Below are 16,967 nucleotides of genomic sequence, written 5' to 3'. Positions count from 1 at the left end.
GCACACCGCATGATTTCTCCAGGGCTGTTCATTTTGAGCTGTACTATTGACAGCAGCTGACAGGTCATACCAGTATTTCAAGAAATACACGCTTATAGATCAAGATACAGATACAGAGAGCTGAGTGAAGCACAAAGCCTCTTTCTGTAACACACCCTTTGTGCAGAGAGATCCTCTCAGCTGATCTCATTAGTTCCTTATGCAGAGGGTATGAGAGCATGTTCAGCTGCCTCTCTTCTCAAATCCCAAGCAAAGAGAAGTGAGGGAAATGATGCATAACAGCTACTGTTCACAATGGCCTCCGCGATCCTCCTGGCAGCTAGTGTGGAGGATGCAATTTCTCAGCACTATATTCCATTGTACTGGCCTCACCCCGATGTCAGGATTTGGCCTCCAGACATTGTGGGCAGAGCTGTGAAAGGAGGTGATTCACCCAACCTGTCCTCGAACAGCCTTTCCCAGCGTGTCTGTTGGGGGGAACCTCAACAAATCCAACTGCTTTCAACTGGAGTTTACAAAAAGGACCTCGTGTTTACATTACTAGCAATAGTAAGAAATGTCACTTCGTGATTAGAAATCTCATTCCAAATGCCTGTTCCTACGTATTAGCATAAAAAAAAAATCAAACAAACAAACAAAAAACCTTCATAAGGTCATACTTTGTATTAATCCATGTCAGAAAGCAAATACAGCACAAGTAAGAAAACATATTCATACAAACAATTTGTTAAAGACTACATCAAAACATTACAGACACTGATGCCTGACTACATTCTAATCTCTCATAAACTGGAGGATTTCAATGCAAACCAGGAATATTGCAGAGAGGAATACAAAAAAGAGAGGTGTCAAAAATAAGTTGGAAAGAGAGCACCATAAGAAAATCATACTTAACTTTTTATGTCCATTTAACAAATTAATTAAATGTTTCACGGTGTTATACTGAAGTTTAGTTAAGCTACAAAGGATAAAGTCCTGGCCCATTTTACCCAAAATTTTCACTACTCTAGAGAAGATATTAAAACAAAAGGTATACATTGAGGCTTCAGTGAAAGACTTTAAACAAAAAAGAAGAGGAAGAAAAGAAGAGGAAGAGAATAAACTTACTTTTACAATTGTATCAATATCTTGTATGATGTTTTATGAAAAACAAGATTTTAACAAGCTGTGCTGTATTTTTTTATGTCACATTGACAAAAGGGTATAAAAATAGCTCCTGGATTGTCATATGATAAGAGCCTTAAGCCACAATGAAAACAAATGTAATACAGTATTAGAGCTCGGGTATTTCTTTTATTACAAGAATAGTATCTGTGGGATACACTCCAATAAAGGATTTCAAAATCACATACTGCAAGTATTCAATGCATTTTCAATAAATTGATAGCTATGGTCTTTGGTGAGCTGCCCTGACAGTAAAAAAAAAGAAAAAAAGAAAGAAAAAAAAAAAGACACAGAACTTAATCTAATCTTATTTACTCATGTTTCATCATACTCTTCTGCTTACTGAGAAATATTTCTAAGAACTGCCATGATGCTTGCTCCTCATGCATCAAAATGCAAGCAAAGTTTATAAAAGTGTATTCTAAGAACTTTGGACAAATACAACTGCTAGTCTGAACGTGTAACACAAGTATTTTGTGAATCAGAATTGTAAATGTGGTTTATATTTTAAACTTTAAATACTTTTAGCTGCATATAAAACAGAAAAGTAATAAGTTAACTTATAGCACCTTGCATACATTTGTTCTAAAAAATAAAAAGATTATACCTTTTAAAATTTCAAGGAATACAGCTATTCTATCTCAAGTCCACTATGCACCTACCATTTAAAAGGAATCTCATTTACATGTAATAAAGACAATGTAAATATCAAAACCGTAAGGCACAAAATGGAATTTAAAAGTTAGGGGTACAGTAAATCCTTGCTTTTTCATCAAAGTACCTGATACACCTGAAAAAGATGCATCTACAATTTTCAAAAGAAGTTGTACTATCATCAAATCATTGAAGATAAAAGTGGAAACTGCCTATTTGAGTATGAAGTTCAAACTCCTTCCAAAGAAAGATTGTTTTCCAGTACTGTATTACATCCAACTTAAAACCTTTCAAGAAATTATATGCATTGATAAGCTTTACTGTATCATTCTGGATGGTTGGACTAGATGATCCTGTAGGTCCTTTCCCACCTTGTGTTTCTATGGTTCTATGATTCTGATCTCACTGGTAGGATCTTTCTCCTGATATTCACTAGATATATAACCAGTTCTAGTTACACCTTCATGTTAATAAAGCCTCTTCCTCTACATGTATTTGTCACATAACCAAAATTTGTACATACTTAATGACTCAACCTATCCAACTTCCTTCTTACTTTAACTATTTTTTAATGTTTTCTGACCTTTCTGAAGAACGACTCAACTCTGCGCTCCCGAGGTACCCAAAATATAAGACAGTACTCTAGAAATTACCTCAGTGATCACAGGGAGTATTCTGATTTCCAGCTGCCTGATGCAGCTCTTCCGCATATATTCTCTTATTTTTATATTAGTGATTCTGGAAGCAACTTTGTTGCCTATATTATCAAGACTTCCTGCTACATTATTACTTTTCAATCTTCTCTCCCTCTCACTAACTATCAAAGTATCCTCAAATGCATTACCTTGTCTTTGGATCTCTGTGCCCAACTCTTGCCCATATTTAATCCATCTATTGGACTTCTTTCCCTCAGGTATCATATAGTGCAGTACCAGCTGTAACTTTTATTAATACACTGTAGATCCCCCTTGCATATTATTGAAGATGTTAATTAGAATTACATAATCACATTACAAACAATTAATGGGGAGGGAGCAATTAAAATTGCACAATGGGATGATTCAAAGCACAATCTATATTTTAAGACATTATTTCAAGTATATTTTATCCCTCTTACCTAATTATGGGAATAAAAATATCTCACTGTAGCTACAGTTTCTAAATGCAACACCATAATTTTTCTGCATACATAATTAAATGTAGAATAAGAAACATGCTGACGATTAGTCTTCCTCCACAAGAGTCCTGTTCCAGCCACTGACCAGAGAAAGGTAAGAACATCAAGACTACTCCTCAGCACAAACTTCTAACCAGTTAATATTATATCTATTAATCAACATTTCTTTTAAATTAAATGCAAAAATATAGAGAAATCTAAACTCGCACTGACAATCAAGAATTCTGCTCCTTTCAAAAATCCTTCTAGAATTCTACAGTGTGATCCTGTAATTCAAAGAATGTTCAACAACACACCAACAGTACTTATAACTGTAAAGGTATAATTTAACATACAACTTAAATAACATTTAACCCACCTACTCTATGAAAAACATCATTATCTAGTTCATGCTCTGTTTTCCAGAAGACTCATTTTCAACACAACTCATCAACTCTCCTTCTGTTCTTCAGCATGACTACAGATCATCAAGGCCTTTCACAATAGAAAGCACATTAGCCAACCACTCAGTTTGTTAAAGCTATTTGTCAGCCTATTGAAAATATGAAAACGTTTGAAGAAATGAACAATTAAAAATCAAAGTGAAACCAAAGATGAAAAGTTAATTCTGATGACATATTATCTGTATAAATAATACAGTCCATGTTACTTTATACACATTTATTCTTGTTCCATGTTTTAAAACTTGGACTCAGAAAAATCACAGGAAGTTTTGTTTTTTTACCCTTGTTTTTTCCGTTAAAAGCACCATAATTACACGGCTCAATTCAATCGTCCTTTTCTACAATCACTTCTCCATGAAGCACCTTTCTTCTCTGCCGCAGCATGTGGAAGTAGAGTTGTGGAAATACTTGATCAAAGCATAGAAGAAAGCAAATTAGATTAAAAAAAAAATCAACAGATCACATTACGGCAAAGTACACTTTTGCAGAATGATGAACTGAGGAAAAATTATGGCACACAGTGCCACAGCTGGTTAAGGCAAATAACAGTGAGTCATGAACTTCGCAGTGAGTTACAAAACAATAATTACTCAAAAGTCAGACAAAGCCCTCTGAATGTGTACTCTGCTTTTATGGATCTTCCCTTCAACATTTTATTTGTATGGAAAAGACTTAACCACTTAACAGGACTTAGCAGTACCTAAGTCTTTAAACCTATGCTAAGGTAAGCATGTATGAATTGAGACCTTGAGGATCCAAATTTACCCTACTTGTCCAAGTCTGAAATGAAGAGCTCTCTCTTTCTCTTGGTCCTATTATATTACGGTTCTGATGCATTTGATCATTATTTTTAATGCAAAGAAAATTGGATTTATTCCTGAAACATAAAGTTATGCAAACAATTCTTAAACTGTTAGTAAGTTGTGATAACTTCAAACATCAGTTTACTCATATAAATCTCTCTCATTGGTCTCCATGATTTCTTACAACAAGAAAATTCAAAGTGTGTTTACATACAAAGTCCACACTTTAAGTCAGTTTCTTGAAGGAATACATTTTATGGGTATACATCACAGCTCCTTTCAACTTCAGTTTTCCTGCTTCTCAGTTCTCTCCCTCGTCTCTTGCTTTTTTCTAACCTCACTGTCCAGAGTATCTAACATACACTACTTGCCCAGTTTGCTCTAGCTCCATTTCAGTTGTCAATGTGCTGTATCTAAATCAGGTTGCTTTCCCCTTGGCTGCACTGTTTAGACTACAGTGGAAATAACAATGGAAGTTCAAGACAGATAGTCTCTTTAGTCTTAGTTCTGGTTAGCTAACTGATCTGTGGCTCCTGGTATCCAGAAGCACAAGGAAAATCTGGTTAAACTGAAGTACACTCAGAGAGGTTTTGGAGGCAGGGGGTGGATTTCTGTGAAGCTGAAATTTTGCTTCAAGTTTTTCCTAAGCATGCTTGCTCAAATGGTTTCAGGTAAGAGGATACTAACAGCAATTAAAAAAAATAAAAAATAAAAAAAGAGAGAAGGCATATCTTTGGATATTGCAGGAGAATTTTAAAGTCATTGCTTCAAAGCAGCAGAGGCACTAGAAATTTACAGAGCTACAACTACAGACAGACATTTCTGTATGTAAATATTTTTACTTATTGCTGGTCTTCTTAGCATTTTCACAGAAATTAAGATAGCTTATGTTCTGATGCAAATAACAGAACAGAACATTTCAGTTTAAATAATTAAAGCACAGCAAAGCTTGAAACAACAGAAATCAGATGTTAAGAGTGGAAAGTGTCAGGAAATTTAACTACAGGCACTGTTGCCAGCATTGCTGATAATTGGTTATTATATTGCTAATGTTACTGAAGTTAAATAATACTTACATGGTATATAGGAGAACATGACAATAATAAGGAAGTAATAGTAGTCGAAGGAGACATTGTATTTGTTGGGAAGTCTCAATGAAAACATTCCTGTTTTCTTCACATAGGGTAAAGCAGCATATATAGTCAGCAGTTCACCAGCAACTCCAGCAGGATACAAAATTATAAAAAAGTTGTATCTGCATTAAAAAATAAATTAAAAAATGTGAGAAATGCCCAATGAATTTAAAATTTCCTTTTGCTATTATTAGTGGCACAGCAATATATTGGAGTAGTTCCTGCACCAAAGTCAAGGACCACCTCCTCAGTTGGCACAGAATATCAGTTTCAATTACTTTAGATTGGGTCGTTTTTGTTTACAGAGAATGAATTCCTCAATCACGTTATTTAAAAACAGAGAAATATTGGAATGCATGTATGCCTTTCTAATACTAAAGAGTCAAAAATTATTCTGTAAATTTGTAGTCTCCAGTAATGTCTTTTTAATTAATTTATTTATTACTGATCTTACGTCTGTTGTCACTGATAGGACTAAAACCAGAACTGGATCCCAAATTCAGATGATCCTGCACATCCCTGTCACAGTGCATGCACGCTAGGTCAATTCTATGTACTATAATTTCTTTGAAGACAATGGAAAAGTTGAGAAATATCAGAAACTTGTTTTACCCACTGCCACAAGGGAAATCTAAGTAATACTACGTTTACAACTAATACAAATTAAAATTTAAAGAAAACAACTCCAGAAAATCATCAAATCCATTTAAAAATAGGCAGAACACATTCAAATAAAGGGCAAAGACACTGAGTTTAAAGAAATTATGGTTTGAGTGCCACAGGCTACAGACATGTAGACAAAATGAAAAATGTAATCAATGGGGTTTGTGCAGTCCTTATGCACAGTGCATCATGTAGCTGCAGTCTCTCCTAAGGAACAGCTCTCTTGAGCTGACGCAGGGGAAGAGCAATGAGAGCTGTCACACAGGGTCTGAGAGAAGTGTACAGCGTGCATTCCATGACCAAAAGAGATGAGATCCAAAATGGTAGCAACTGAACATGAAACCCTCTCAGGAGCCAATGGGCTTAGAGGACTCATAGGTCAGAGAACAGATTACGTGAGGTATAAGAAGGAACTGATGCCATGACCTATACACAGATTGGCTCTATGCAGCGTAAAAGAAATAACGTAAAAACTCTGAGCTAAAATTTAGATCACACCTATACCATTAACTATGGACAGGCAGATATCTTAAAGACCAGAAAGGTCCAGCTCCTTAGGAATCCTGGATTTATGCTCAGTTGTGCTATTTGATTCTTTAAAAATCTTGATAGGATATTTTGAACTCCTGGAAAGATAACATATTTTTGAATGTTTTGTTTATATCATATTTCACCATACATCTCTGCTGTGAGAATGGCAGCTTGCCTATTATGAAGAAACAAAAATTCTATCATTCAACATACACTGATTTGATGGCAAAAAGCCTGTCAGTGTACTACTTTCTTAATGCATTTCTCTTTCTGAAGACTACATAAAAATCATTACGAAAACTGGACCTGATTATTTGCAAGTTTAGTGCTTAAACATGACCAAACCTACAACCTCAGGTATTAGCAAAAAAATAACGTTTAATAATGGACATAATTATCAGACACCTCAAAGAAGTGCATTAGAAGCATCAGAACTGCATTATCTACAGCACACAAATAAAGCAGAATAAACAAACACACAAACTTGTTTCAATAGTCACCTGTGCTGAATGTAGGTATTTCCTTTCTAACAGGGGAAGTCTGTCTGTCTTGGCATATATTTGTCAAACGATAACTAGAGAGAATGTTACTCTTCCAGTTAAATCTCCTGATAAACACGCAGTCTCTGTAATATATCTGATATAGTGACAGACCTTAAAGTGTGTTTCAAAATCAAAGCAGTTTTGATACAGAACACACTTTTTATGTTGGCTAAACTATGCCAATATTTAGCTTCACTACATTAATGTAACTACAAAAGCTCTGATAAAGCAGAACTTCTCACAAAGCAGTACTACACATACAGAAAAAGACAACAGCTCTAATAATTTCAAAGACCTTAAATCTACAAACACTAGTACGGGTGCTTAATTTTAGGCACTGTATTCAAAAGCATTTTAAGGAATCATACTGTAAGTTAAAAGATGACTCCAAAGATAAGGAAAAAATATTAAAGTGAATTAAAACACAGTTCAAGCCATGAGACACAGAAAGCATGGAACAAATCACACCCCAAAATCTCAGCTAAAATATTTTTCATATTTTAAACCACGTAATGATAATCACAAGTAGAGAAAGCAACCAACTTGCACTCTGCTGGCACATAACCAAAGCTCTCCCGTGTGTTAGCTCTGCATGCATGAAACTAACATGCACAGAACCATGAGAAACTGAAATGCAAGACATCTCCACCTGGCCCATTTAATGAAGTATGGCAAATGGTTGAGCAGGTTGAATGTGTAGAAGGAATATCGAGTAATCTCTGTCACAGTCCATACAACCAGAAAAAGAATAACGCTCTCCTCATTCTGGATCTGCAGAAGTATAAAGAACCAACACTTTCTTCATCCTTAAGCTTCTTTTCTGTGCAAACTGCAACAGTCTTCTGTTTAAGATATATGGAACAGAACTAACATCTTGTAAAGAAAAAAAATTTCTTTGAAACCATGCTGAAACCGTTACTATCATATATATATTTACTAACATAGAAACATTTTGCAAACTCAGCAATCTTTATCCATTATGCAAATACAAACCCATAAAACTATATTTGAGCTTATTCCTCCTCTTTATCTGCACTTTCACTATGCTGTTTCCCTCTTTATTTGTGGTTGATTTGCTTGTTTATTTTTTTGCTCCTCAAAACAGAAAAAAGAAAACACTAAATACACTCCTTTCATAACCAGCTTTTACCTATTCCATATTTCAGTACTCCCTCTATCTAGACTTTCTTTTACTTTTTATATTGCTTCTTCCCCCCCATACAATGCATGTCTCCATGAAACTTTAGATGAGATGAATTGTTCAGTAGCGTATACTGACTGGAACTTAGCTGCAGATCAAATCTGGGTGCAAGATGGTTAAGGAGTTGGAACATGGATGAACACTAAATTAAGAGTAGTTGGCAGATCAGGAGGTTTGTGTAAACTTACTCGACTGTCGTGTCTAAGATTTAAGTTCTGAGTCATTAAACTGCCTCATCAGTAGGTAGCACATCTATCTGCTATTTCAAAACATCAGTTCTTTTTCTCCTTAAGTGAACGAATAAACAGAAGACCCCAAATACAAAGAAGGCATGTGGGGATCTATTGCAAACACTACCTTCTGAAGAAGAATTACACGCAAGTAATTTTCTGTTCTTTAAAAGGGAGGGAATTTTGTAATACAATTCCATGCCTGAAGGCTGAAAAGCTCCAGGGATGTCTGTGAAATAAAATAAAGCAACATAAATTTTGTTAAAATGACAAAAAAAAAGGGAAGTGACTTTTTTTAATAGAATGCAACATGATGACAAAGCTTAATACATCACAAAGATGCTGAAAATGCACAACTCTATCAAAAGTCAAGAAGAATTTTAATTGATCATCTTCTCATAAAATCGCGCCCTCAATGTGTCAAAGAAGGTGCAATTTTAGTGAAAGGATCTCACAAACAAAATAAGATATAAAAATCCCACCAAACTCACAAAGAAACAGCAACAATGGCAGTGCTAAGACATCCAAACAGATAAGCAAAGGAAAAGACAGAATTAGGCTGTTCTTAGCCTCATGCGATTAGAGACAAACATCGATAACCCAAACTTGGATTCCTGTCACAGTGCTAAAGCCAAGCAGAAGTGCTCTAAGTAAGTATGCAGAGAATTCCTATTTGTTGCCTTGCAAATCTCCAGTCAAGTACAGAGATCTGGGTCTGGCTGTTATCACTAACATGCCTCTCACCACCTACGTGACCCTGAACATTCATGCCTGCTAAGCAGTAACAGCGTGAAATACAATCAGACATACATTTAGATGTATTTTGCTTGGACACAGATGTACTGAAGATAGAGGAAACAAGAGAAATGACTGGTTATGCTAAAGATTTAATCCACTGCAGATAATAATAATAAAAAGAAAAAGTGCTAAGTTCCAGCATTCATGTAAATATTCAATATTTAAAAAACGTGTGACTCTTTGAGACTTTTTCACATAAGGGAAAAAGAAAACACTGAATACACTTAACTTGCAAAAAAAAAAAACAACTATGAAAGGCTTATTTCATGTTTAAAAAAAGGCACAGTAAAGGAAAAGATGAAGAGTTGAGAAAAAGTTCTCTGTGAACTGAAATTAAAGGATTTGTCAACTGAGGCAGGAGCTATGATATCCCATCGGCAGAAGGGCATATGCCATCTGCTGGTGAGACAGTTTAATGGCTCAGCTTTTTAAAGAAATTCAGGAGCACGGGCTCAAAATCTATCACTGAATTCTTACGTACCCTTTACAGAAAGCAGAATAAATATCCTATCTACTAGCTGTAAGCAGTCTGCTTGTTTCATTCTGCTAAAAAATCACTAGACTTACAATAACCACCTACAGCCAGGCAAAGAAGTTATTATCATTTATTCAGGAACCTAAGTGTTCCTGTGACATGCTGGAAAACTTGATATACTTTTAATGAAAACAATGCAGTATGCATGCCATCAAATGCTGATATTCCCATAACAATAACATTTTGAGAAGGTTCCTAAAAGGAATTGCAAAATCACAACCATTTAAACCAGGTAAGTTCAATTTAAGACACATTTTCATTTAGATTCATTCAGTAAATGCTAACTTAAGTTCTTCAAAAGGAATAGGTAGCATTATGGTACATATGCAGGTAAATGAAAGCACTAGTTGTTGATTTCACTTAGGCAGACCATAGCTGACATGATGCTGAAGACAGTGCTGATTCACACCTGAGACCCAGACCCAGCCACTTGGGCAGAAGTACGTAAATTCAGTCCTGTAACCCCTATTTCAGAAACTGCACTTGAGTATGTCAGTCTTCTCTGTATGAATCTTACTAATTTTTAAATTTGTCTTCCTGATGAAATGAGAACTGTATTAATAATTCCTTCTTATTAACAATTGAAACACAATTTGCTCACACACATACCTGTTTTATACTATGTGCAATGAACCACACCATGAAGATTCTTGAGCTCACTTGGACCCCCGTCACAAGCACAGATGTGCGAACTATTCCTTGAAAAGAGAAACATGTTATCTCTGCTCCACTACTCATATTTTAATTAGTTACAGCAGAAACTAAAGAAAGAACTCACCAACTGCACAGTGGACTACCTGTAAATAAAAATAAGTTAAAGGTTACTAATTTACAGTATGTTACTATCTGCCATAGTAACTAACATGGGCTTTTTGATATTAATCTAAACCTAGGTTTATTTCTGCTGTTTTTTTTCTCCAACTAATATTTCAGCATCTTTAAAATAAGTACATGTTGGAGCTCTAGCAACCAGTGATGGGCTCATTATCTGATCTGTGTAAACACTAAATGAAAGAGATTTATTTTCCTAATTGGATATATTGAACATTTAAATACTTACAAAGTACTTCTTTTTTGAACTGGTAAACTTCCCTTCCATTATCTTACCCAAAGAATAATTTCACGGGACAATGTGGAAGGAGTCATACAGTGTACGCTAAATTAATAGAAATTTTAAAATGTTCTGTATTTACTATGGACTAATATCACTATTATCATTTTGCCAATGTTAGCTATGAATCTTCAGATTTATCTTCTGGTCAGTAATGGTTAGCAAATGGAGTGTTTTTCATTGTTTTGATAGACCCAAGTGGAATTACCTGTTGTGAAAGTTTAATAGCAAAAAAGCCAATAGAGAGCTGGCCACATAATTTTAAACAGCTGCTTGAACCACAGATGTTAGGGGCAGACCGAGAGAAAGAGTAAAAATGCAGACAGACACTCTTTGCTGAGCTTGGGAAAGAACCGTAACTGCTCAGTATACCCAACAGTTTTATTTCACGGGTGTACCATAAATTGAGACCATGAGCGCATGCTTGGCAAAGTCATATTATTTCAAGAATGCTTTGCACAACTTGCACAGACCTTGTTGTAAGGATTTATATGGGGCGTGTGAATCCAGTCTGGAAATAACTAGAAGCACACCAGTTCCCAGAGAATATTTGATTTACGGCAATATTAAGAGTTAACTTTTAAAAAATATGCTCATTTCTTTCAACTAATCTCCTTTCCCCCACAAAAAAAAAAAAATAAATAATCAAATAAGGAAGGTAAAACAACTTTCAGCACTAATATAACATTTTGATATTAAATTCAGGCTAATAATGTGGTTTGCCTATGATACGCAGCATCCAGTAAAGCAAACTATGTTTGAAATTTACCTCAAGCAAAGCAAATGTCTGGAAAAATTTAAGCGTCTTTTGCACGCTTCTGAATAAGCCTCTGTGTGTTCCTTTCTGTATATAAAAGCGCACCATGGCAATACCCAACACCAGCCACCTACAAAAGAAAGAGAATGGATACATTTCAAATAAGAATTCTAAAAATATCCATCCGCTGTAAATAATTTAGTAGAATATTTTCCTCACAGAATATCTTTGCTTCTTTACTTGTCGGTGTTCTTAGGAGATTGTTAAAAAAGTCTTTAGACAGAAATATTACGTAGTGCTACATAAGCACTACACTCTTTTATCTCTTTACCTGGAAAGGGATAGAGAATGACTTGTTTACCTTCAGAGGACTGATCTGAATTACCTAAATTAAGAGCCCATCAGACCAGAAGTCACTCTATATTTTTACTGTTAAATCCTCATGTGTCTTTACTGTGAATTACCATTATTGGAAAACATCTGATGAACTCAGCACTGATGCTACCATTTTGGTCTCAGGTTGGAACCGATGCACATCATTTGTACATTTTTTACGGCACCTTAACTTGTTATTTTCAGAACTGACTAGGGATCAGAGCTTCTGTTCTACAATTCAGAAGTGCTGAGAAGTCATCTTGGAAATCAAAGTCTGATGTGCTGTCAGGTTGGTGCTCTAAGTTCCTGGCTTCCAGAGGCAAGAACATTTAACTTGCAGATTTGATGGCTAATTTTTTAAAAATTATTTAATGAAATTGAGTGATGCTCTTAACTGATCATCCTTTCAATGTAAATGAAAGAAAGTAATGATATCTTTGAACCAAACTGAAATTTGTGATCTCAAATGGAAACTGAGATAAAAACAAAGCAAACACCAAAAAAACCCACTTCATAACCATGGTGGATTGAACCCCACCATCCCAGCCAACATCAAGTACAATAACCGAAGAAGGTATGAGCAATTGCTTCCACATAATTAATCCATGTTTATGAAATTAAATTTTTCAAAATAATATACCACATGTTCCATTGTTAATGCATTCCTGCACTCTTACAAACATCACACTAGCAAGATTCCTCGAAACTTCAGGCTTAAAACCACAAGGGCTACGTACAAAATTTCTTTAATATAAATTCATAGGCACAGCCAGAGCTGCAAGCGGCTATTTTGATTGTTAAAAATGAAAATATACGAATTGTAATAACATTAGTTTAACTTCTTGTCTGACTATATTTGAGAACAATCATTCAATCCTTTCATCCTCCGCAAAGCCGTCACAAGCGCATTGTGCAGCAACACGAACTCTGGCTGAGGCAGCCCCAAAACAAAAAGTGGTGAGGTCTGAGAAATATTCAGAGGCATACCAGGAGAGTATAGAAATATTCAGGGAAATAAATGAAATGTTACAAGGCTAAGTGGCGGGTCCTGCACTTGGGGCACAACCCCACACAACGCTACAGGCAGGCGGCAGAGTGGCTGGAAAGCTGCTCAGCAGAAAGGGATCTGGGGGTGTTGGTCAATGCTCGCCTGAACATGAGCCAGCAGTGCTCAGGTGGCCAAGAAGGCCAGCAGCATCCTGGCTTGTACCAGGAATAGCGTGGCCAGCAGGAGCAGGGAGTTGATCGTCCCCCTGTACTCGGCTCTGGTGAGGCCGCATCTCGAGTGCTGTGTTCAGCTTTGGGCCCCACACTACAAGGACATTGAGGTGCTCGAGCATGTCCAGAGAAGGGCTATGAAGCTGGTGAAGGGCCTGGAGAAGAAGTCTCATGAGGAGCCACTGAGGGAGCTGGGGTTGTTTAGCTTGGAGAAAACGAGGCTCAGGGGCGACCTTACTGTGCTCTGCGGTTACCTTAAAGGAGGTTGTAGCGGGGTGGGGATCAAGTTCTTCTCCTAAGCACCAAGTGATAAGAGGAGGGGAAATGGCCTCAAGCTGCACCAGGGGAAGTTTAGGTTGGATATTAGGAGACATTTCATTACTGAAAAGGTTGTGCCCGGGGAAGTGGTTGAGTCACCATCCCTGGAGGTCTTCAGGAAACGCGTAGATGTAGAACTTGGTACCATGGTTTAGTGGGACTTGTCAGCACAAGGTTTAAGGTTGGACTATATGATCTTAGAGATCTTTTGCCAGCCTGAATGATTCTATGATTCTCTATTTATATAAACATGTGGATAAATATTTAACTCTTTCCCAGCTTTTACACTGTCCCCTACAGTCCCCTGACTAAAACTGGAAACAAGACACCAGGAAAGATGGATATTTGATCGGACATGTTATGCTGTAACAGCATGAGATTTGCATGGATCATAACAGCTCCGTACTCCCCACGCGTGACATGCACTTCAGTATCAGTCCCTCAACAACTCTCATGTGTAGCATCTACCATGACACAGTCATTTCGCTTTGTCCATGCCAACAACAGTTCATGACGGCATTTCAAGCTCTACATGAAGTTAGTCAGGCTTCCCCACACTGTTGGAATGATTCCCCTCCATCCTTTTACCTTAAGCCCATGAATCTGATCTGCCAGAGCTCCAAAATTTGCCCCCCTCCCCAAATATTATTTAGATTTTATAACAGATGTTAAACATGAATGCATTAATTTGAGGTTGTCTCCTACCACAGTGGAAATGAGGAATTGCTGGAATCTCACTCGTAGTACTTCACAGCAAGGCTGCCCCGTTTTACAGTGACGTGTTGGACAAGAGGAAGGTGACAGCGGGTGTGCATCCAGCTGGCAGCACGAATGGTGACAGCCACAGCTTTGTGCTAACCCTAGCCTGAGAAGTCACGTTACATCTAATCTCACAAGGCATTTTCTGCATCTCATTCTTAACAAAAGCATTGCAGAGAGAAGTAGTCTTGGACTCCATCCAGAACCAAAGACTGTAAATATGTTTTTTCTTAAGTAAATTATTGTTTGGACGTTTGAAATTTCTGCCGATCACTTTATTTAGCTTTCAGTGGCTTCGACTCTCGAAGTAGTGAACACTGAAAATCAGCAGGAAATGGAAAACAATTCGTGTAATAAAGGTAGGATTTCCAGCTGGGACTTTTGGTAAGATTGGGTACTGACCTGCCATTTTAGTCACAGAATGTGTGCCTTAAATCTTCATTAGAACAAAAGATAAAATGCAATTTGGTATTGGGCTGGTTGTTCACATGCGCTTATGTATCAGAGAGGTTGTTAAAATTCTAGAAATGTTTTGCCCTATTGCACCATCTGGACAAACACACTGTTCTTCGTGTTCACCTGTCCTCTGTAGCACCCCTGTGAAATATTTCTCTACTTCAAACCTTTATTTTTCTCTTAAATTGTATCTGTTTGAAAAGATGACAATAATTTGTTCCTATCTCTTCTTTCTCTGTTTCCACATAAAATACGCAGTTCAGCAAGTCTGAATCCCTCTGGATGACAACCAAAGATGGGGAGGAGGAAGTGGGAGAGCCTGAATCAGCACCTAGGGTCAGAACTAAAATGGTTCAATAATTTTCTACACAGACTAAGATGACAGGCAATGGCATTGACAGATGAAAGTCAATGGCAAGAGTCAGCGCTCACTGCCAAATTCACACCTGGAGGAGGAGGCAGGGAACTCCATGAGGTGAAATTAACCTGCAAGCTACAAAAATCGCCAGTAAAGGCACTTCCCAAAGGCTTGTGATACACGAATAGTGTGCGCATGGATGCTAGTGGGAAGAAAACCATTTAAATCCCATTCCTGCCCTTCTGTGTGGCCACCCTGACAGAACTAAAGCATCACCAGTCCTCTGCAGTATTGCAATGAGGGGGAATTCGCCCTTCGGGACCCGAGGTGAAGCCGTTTGAACGATTCATTCTCCCCCACCGCTCGCCCCGCCGGCGGCTGAGGGGACAGCGGGCGCCCACACGGCCTCGTCCCCAGAGCCCGGGGGGGCTCCAGAGCAGCTCGGGGCCCCGGCCGGGCCCTCACCCGCGGGCAGAGCGGGCTGTGAGGGCAGCGGGCAGCCCGGCATTCCTGGCCCGGCTATACTTAACCTCGCCGCGCCCGCTCGCGGGTAGCGCTGCACCGTATTAGGCAATGCCGGGCACGCCGGGGCTGCAGCCCCGCTGCCGGCAGCCCCCCGCCGCCCCCCGGCTCTCCCCCTGCCCCACGGCGGCTCCCGCCCCGGCTCCGGTCCCGGTCCCGGTCCCGGTTCCCCCCTCCCGGTCCCCGCCGCGCAGCCGACCCCGCTCCTCGCTGCCGGCCCGCGCTCACCCCGCGGTCATGGCGACGTTGTAGAAGATGAGCCAGGCCGTGGCCAGGGCGCCCAGGCTCCTCTTCTTGCCGTTCTCCTTCTCCTCCACCGAGCCGTTGCCGCCTCCGTCCTCCTCGCTGGACGCCATGGTTCCCCCCCCCCGCGGCAGGGCAGCGAGCGAAGCCGCCCGCCCGCGGGGAGGAGGGGCTCCCGCCGCGGCGGGGCTGAGGCCGCGCTGACAGCTGGAGCTCGCCCTGTCCCTCAGCCCATCTGGCCGCTGCCCCGGGGGCCGCCACCCGCTCCCATGTCGCTGCCCGCTCCTCCCTCCGCCACTCCGGGCTTCCCCGGGCACGGCGGCGGGCAGGGGGCGGGCGGGAGGAAGGGGCCGCGGCCGCCCCTCGCCTCCCCTCACCGCCCCTCGCTGCCCCTCAGCGCCCCCCGACACCGGGAAGCTGGCGCCGTGTCCCCGGCTCCAAACGCCACTGACAGATAATATAGGTCTTAAAAAATGTATATATAAACCAAACACATCCACAAATCAAAGCACAAGGAGGTTTGAGGTTGGTTGGTGAGAGGTGGAGTTGTTGGACCAAGTCCATGGGGCCCCGGCTCAGGGGTCCCCCTAAGGGAGAGGATCCCTTCCAGTGTGGTGTGTCTTGGTGTCACCCTACATACACGAGGCAGAGTGAGGCAGGCCCCCTGACAAGGGGGAAAAGTCCTTCCTATGGCCTGAAGAGAGAGAGACCAGCTGACAGACTGAAGGATGAGATATGAACATAAAAGTTGTCCTAAACTGTAAGCCTGAAGCCTGTGCACATGAAAACAGAGCCTGGACAGAGCTTTTGTTAGCTACAGACCCAAAGCAGCATCACTGTGTTGGTGTGACATGGTCCTACAGAGGTGCAGGCATTGCCATTTGGGACAAATCCCTTGAACACAGCCATACAGACAGCAGAACTCCAAAAGCAAGTCAGGACCTATCTTTGAAATCCTACTTTGTCAGTCCCAAAA

At 39.4% G+C, this 16,967-nt stretch overlaps 1 protein-coding gene across 2 annotated transcripts; it reads right to left on the bottom strand.

Annotated features, from left to right (window-relative positions):
- Positions 1-1,101: 1,101 nt before the first annotated feature.
- Positions 1,102-16,230, bottom strand: HACD1 (3-hydroxyacyl-CoA dehydratase 1). 2 transcript variants are annotated; one of them, XM_082752519.1, is made up of 7 exons: positions 15,977-16,230; positions 11,755-11,872; positions 10,653-10,671; positions 10,484-10,566; positions 7,760-7,881; positions 5,318-5,496; positions 1,102-3,845 (listed from the first exon to the last, which is right to left on the bottom strand). In XM_082752519.1, the coding sequence occupies exons 1-7, from the start codon at positions 16,102-16,104 to the stop codon at positions 3,763-3,765; spliced, it is 732 nt and encodes a 243-aa protein (XP_082608645.1). In that variant the 5' UTR covers positions 16,105-16,230; the 3' UTR covers positions 1,102-3,762. The 2 variants fall into 2 exon arrangements, with proteins under 2 accessions (XP_082608645.1, XP_082608644.1); XM_082752518.1 differs by having other exon boundaries at positions 10,484-10,572; positions 15,977-16,228.
- Positions 16,231-16,967: the final 737 nt, after the last annotated feature.

The sequence above is a fragment of the Aythya marila genome (assembly GCF_965140915.1).
Source record: "Aythya marila genome assembly, chromosome: 2".
Classification (NCBI taxonomy): Eukaryota; Metazoa; Chordata; class Aves; order Anseriformes; family Anatidae; genus Aythya; species Aythya marila.
Note: the sequence above shows the minus strand (reverse complement) of the source record. Positions and strands in the feature narration are given on the sequence as shown.

Excerpts from the sequence above, each read along its gene's own strand:
- HACD1 (XM_082752518.1), bottom strand. The coding sequence starts at position 16,104 with ATGGCGTCCAGCGAGGAGGACGGAGGCGGCAACGGCTCGGTGGAGGAG. Across the intron at positions 11,873-15,976 it reads AACGTCGCCATGACCGCGGG|GTGGCTGGTGTTGGGTATTG; the intron begins GTGAGCGCGGGC and ends TTTCTTTTGTAG. Across the intron at positions 5,497-7,759 it reads TACTTCATTAAATGGGCCAG|ATACAACTTTTTTATAATTT; the intron begins GTGGAGATGTCT and ends TTTTTAATGCAG.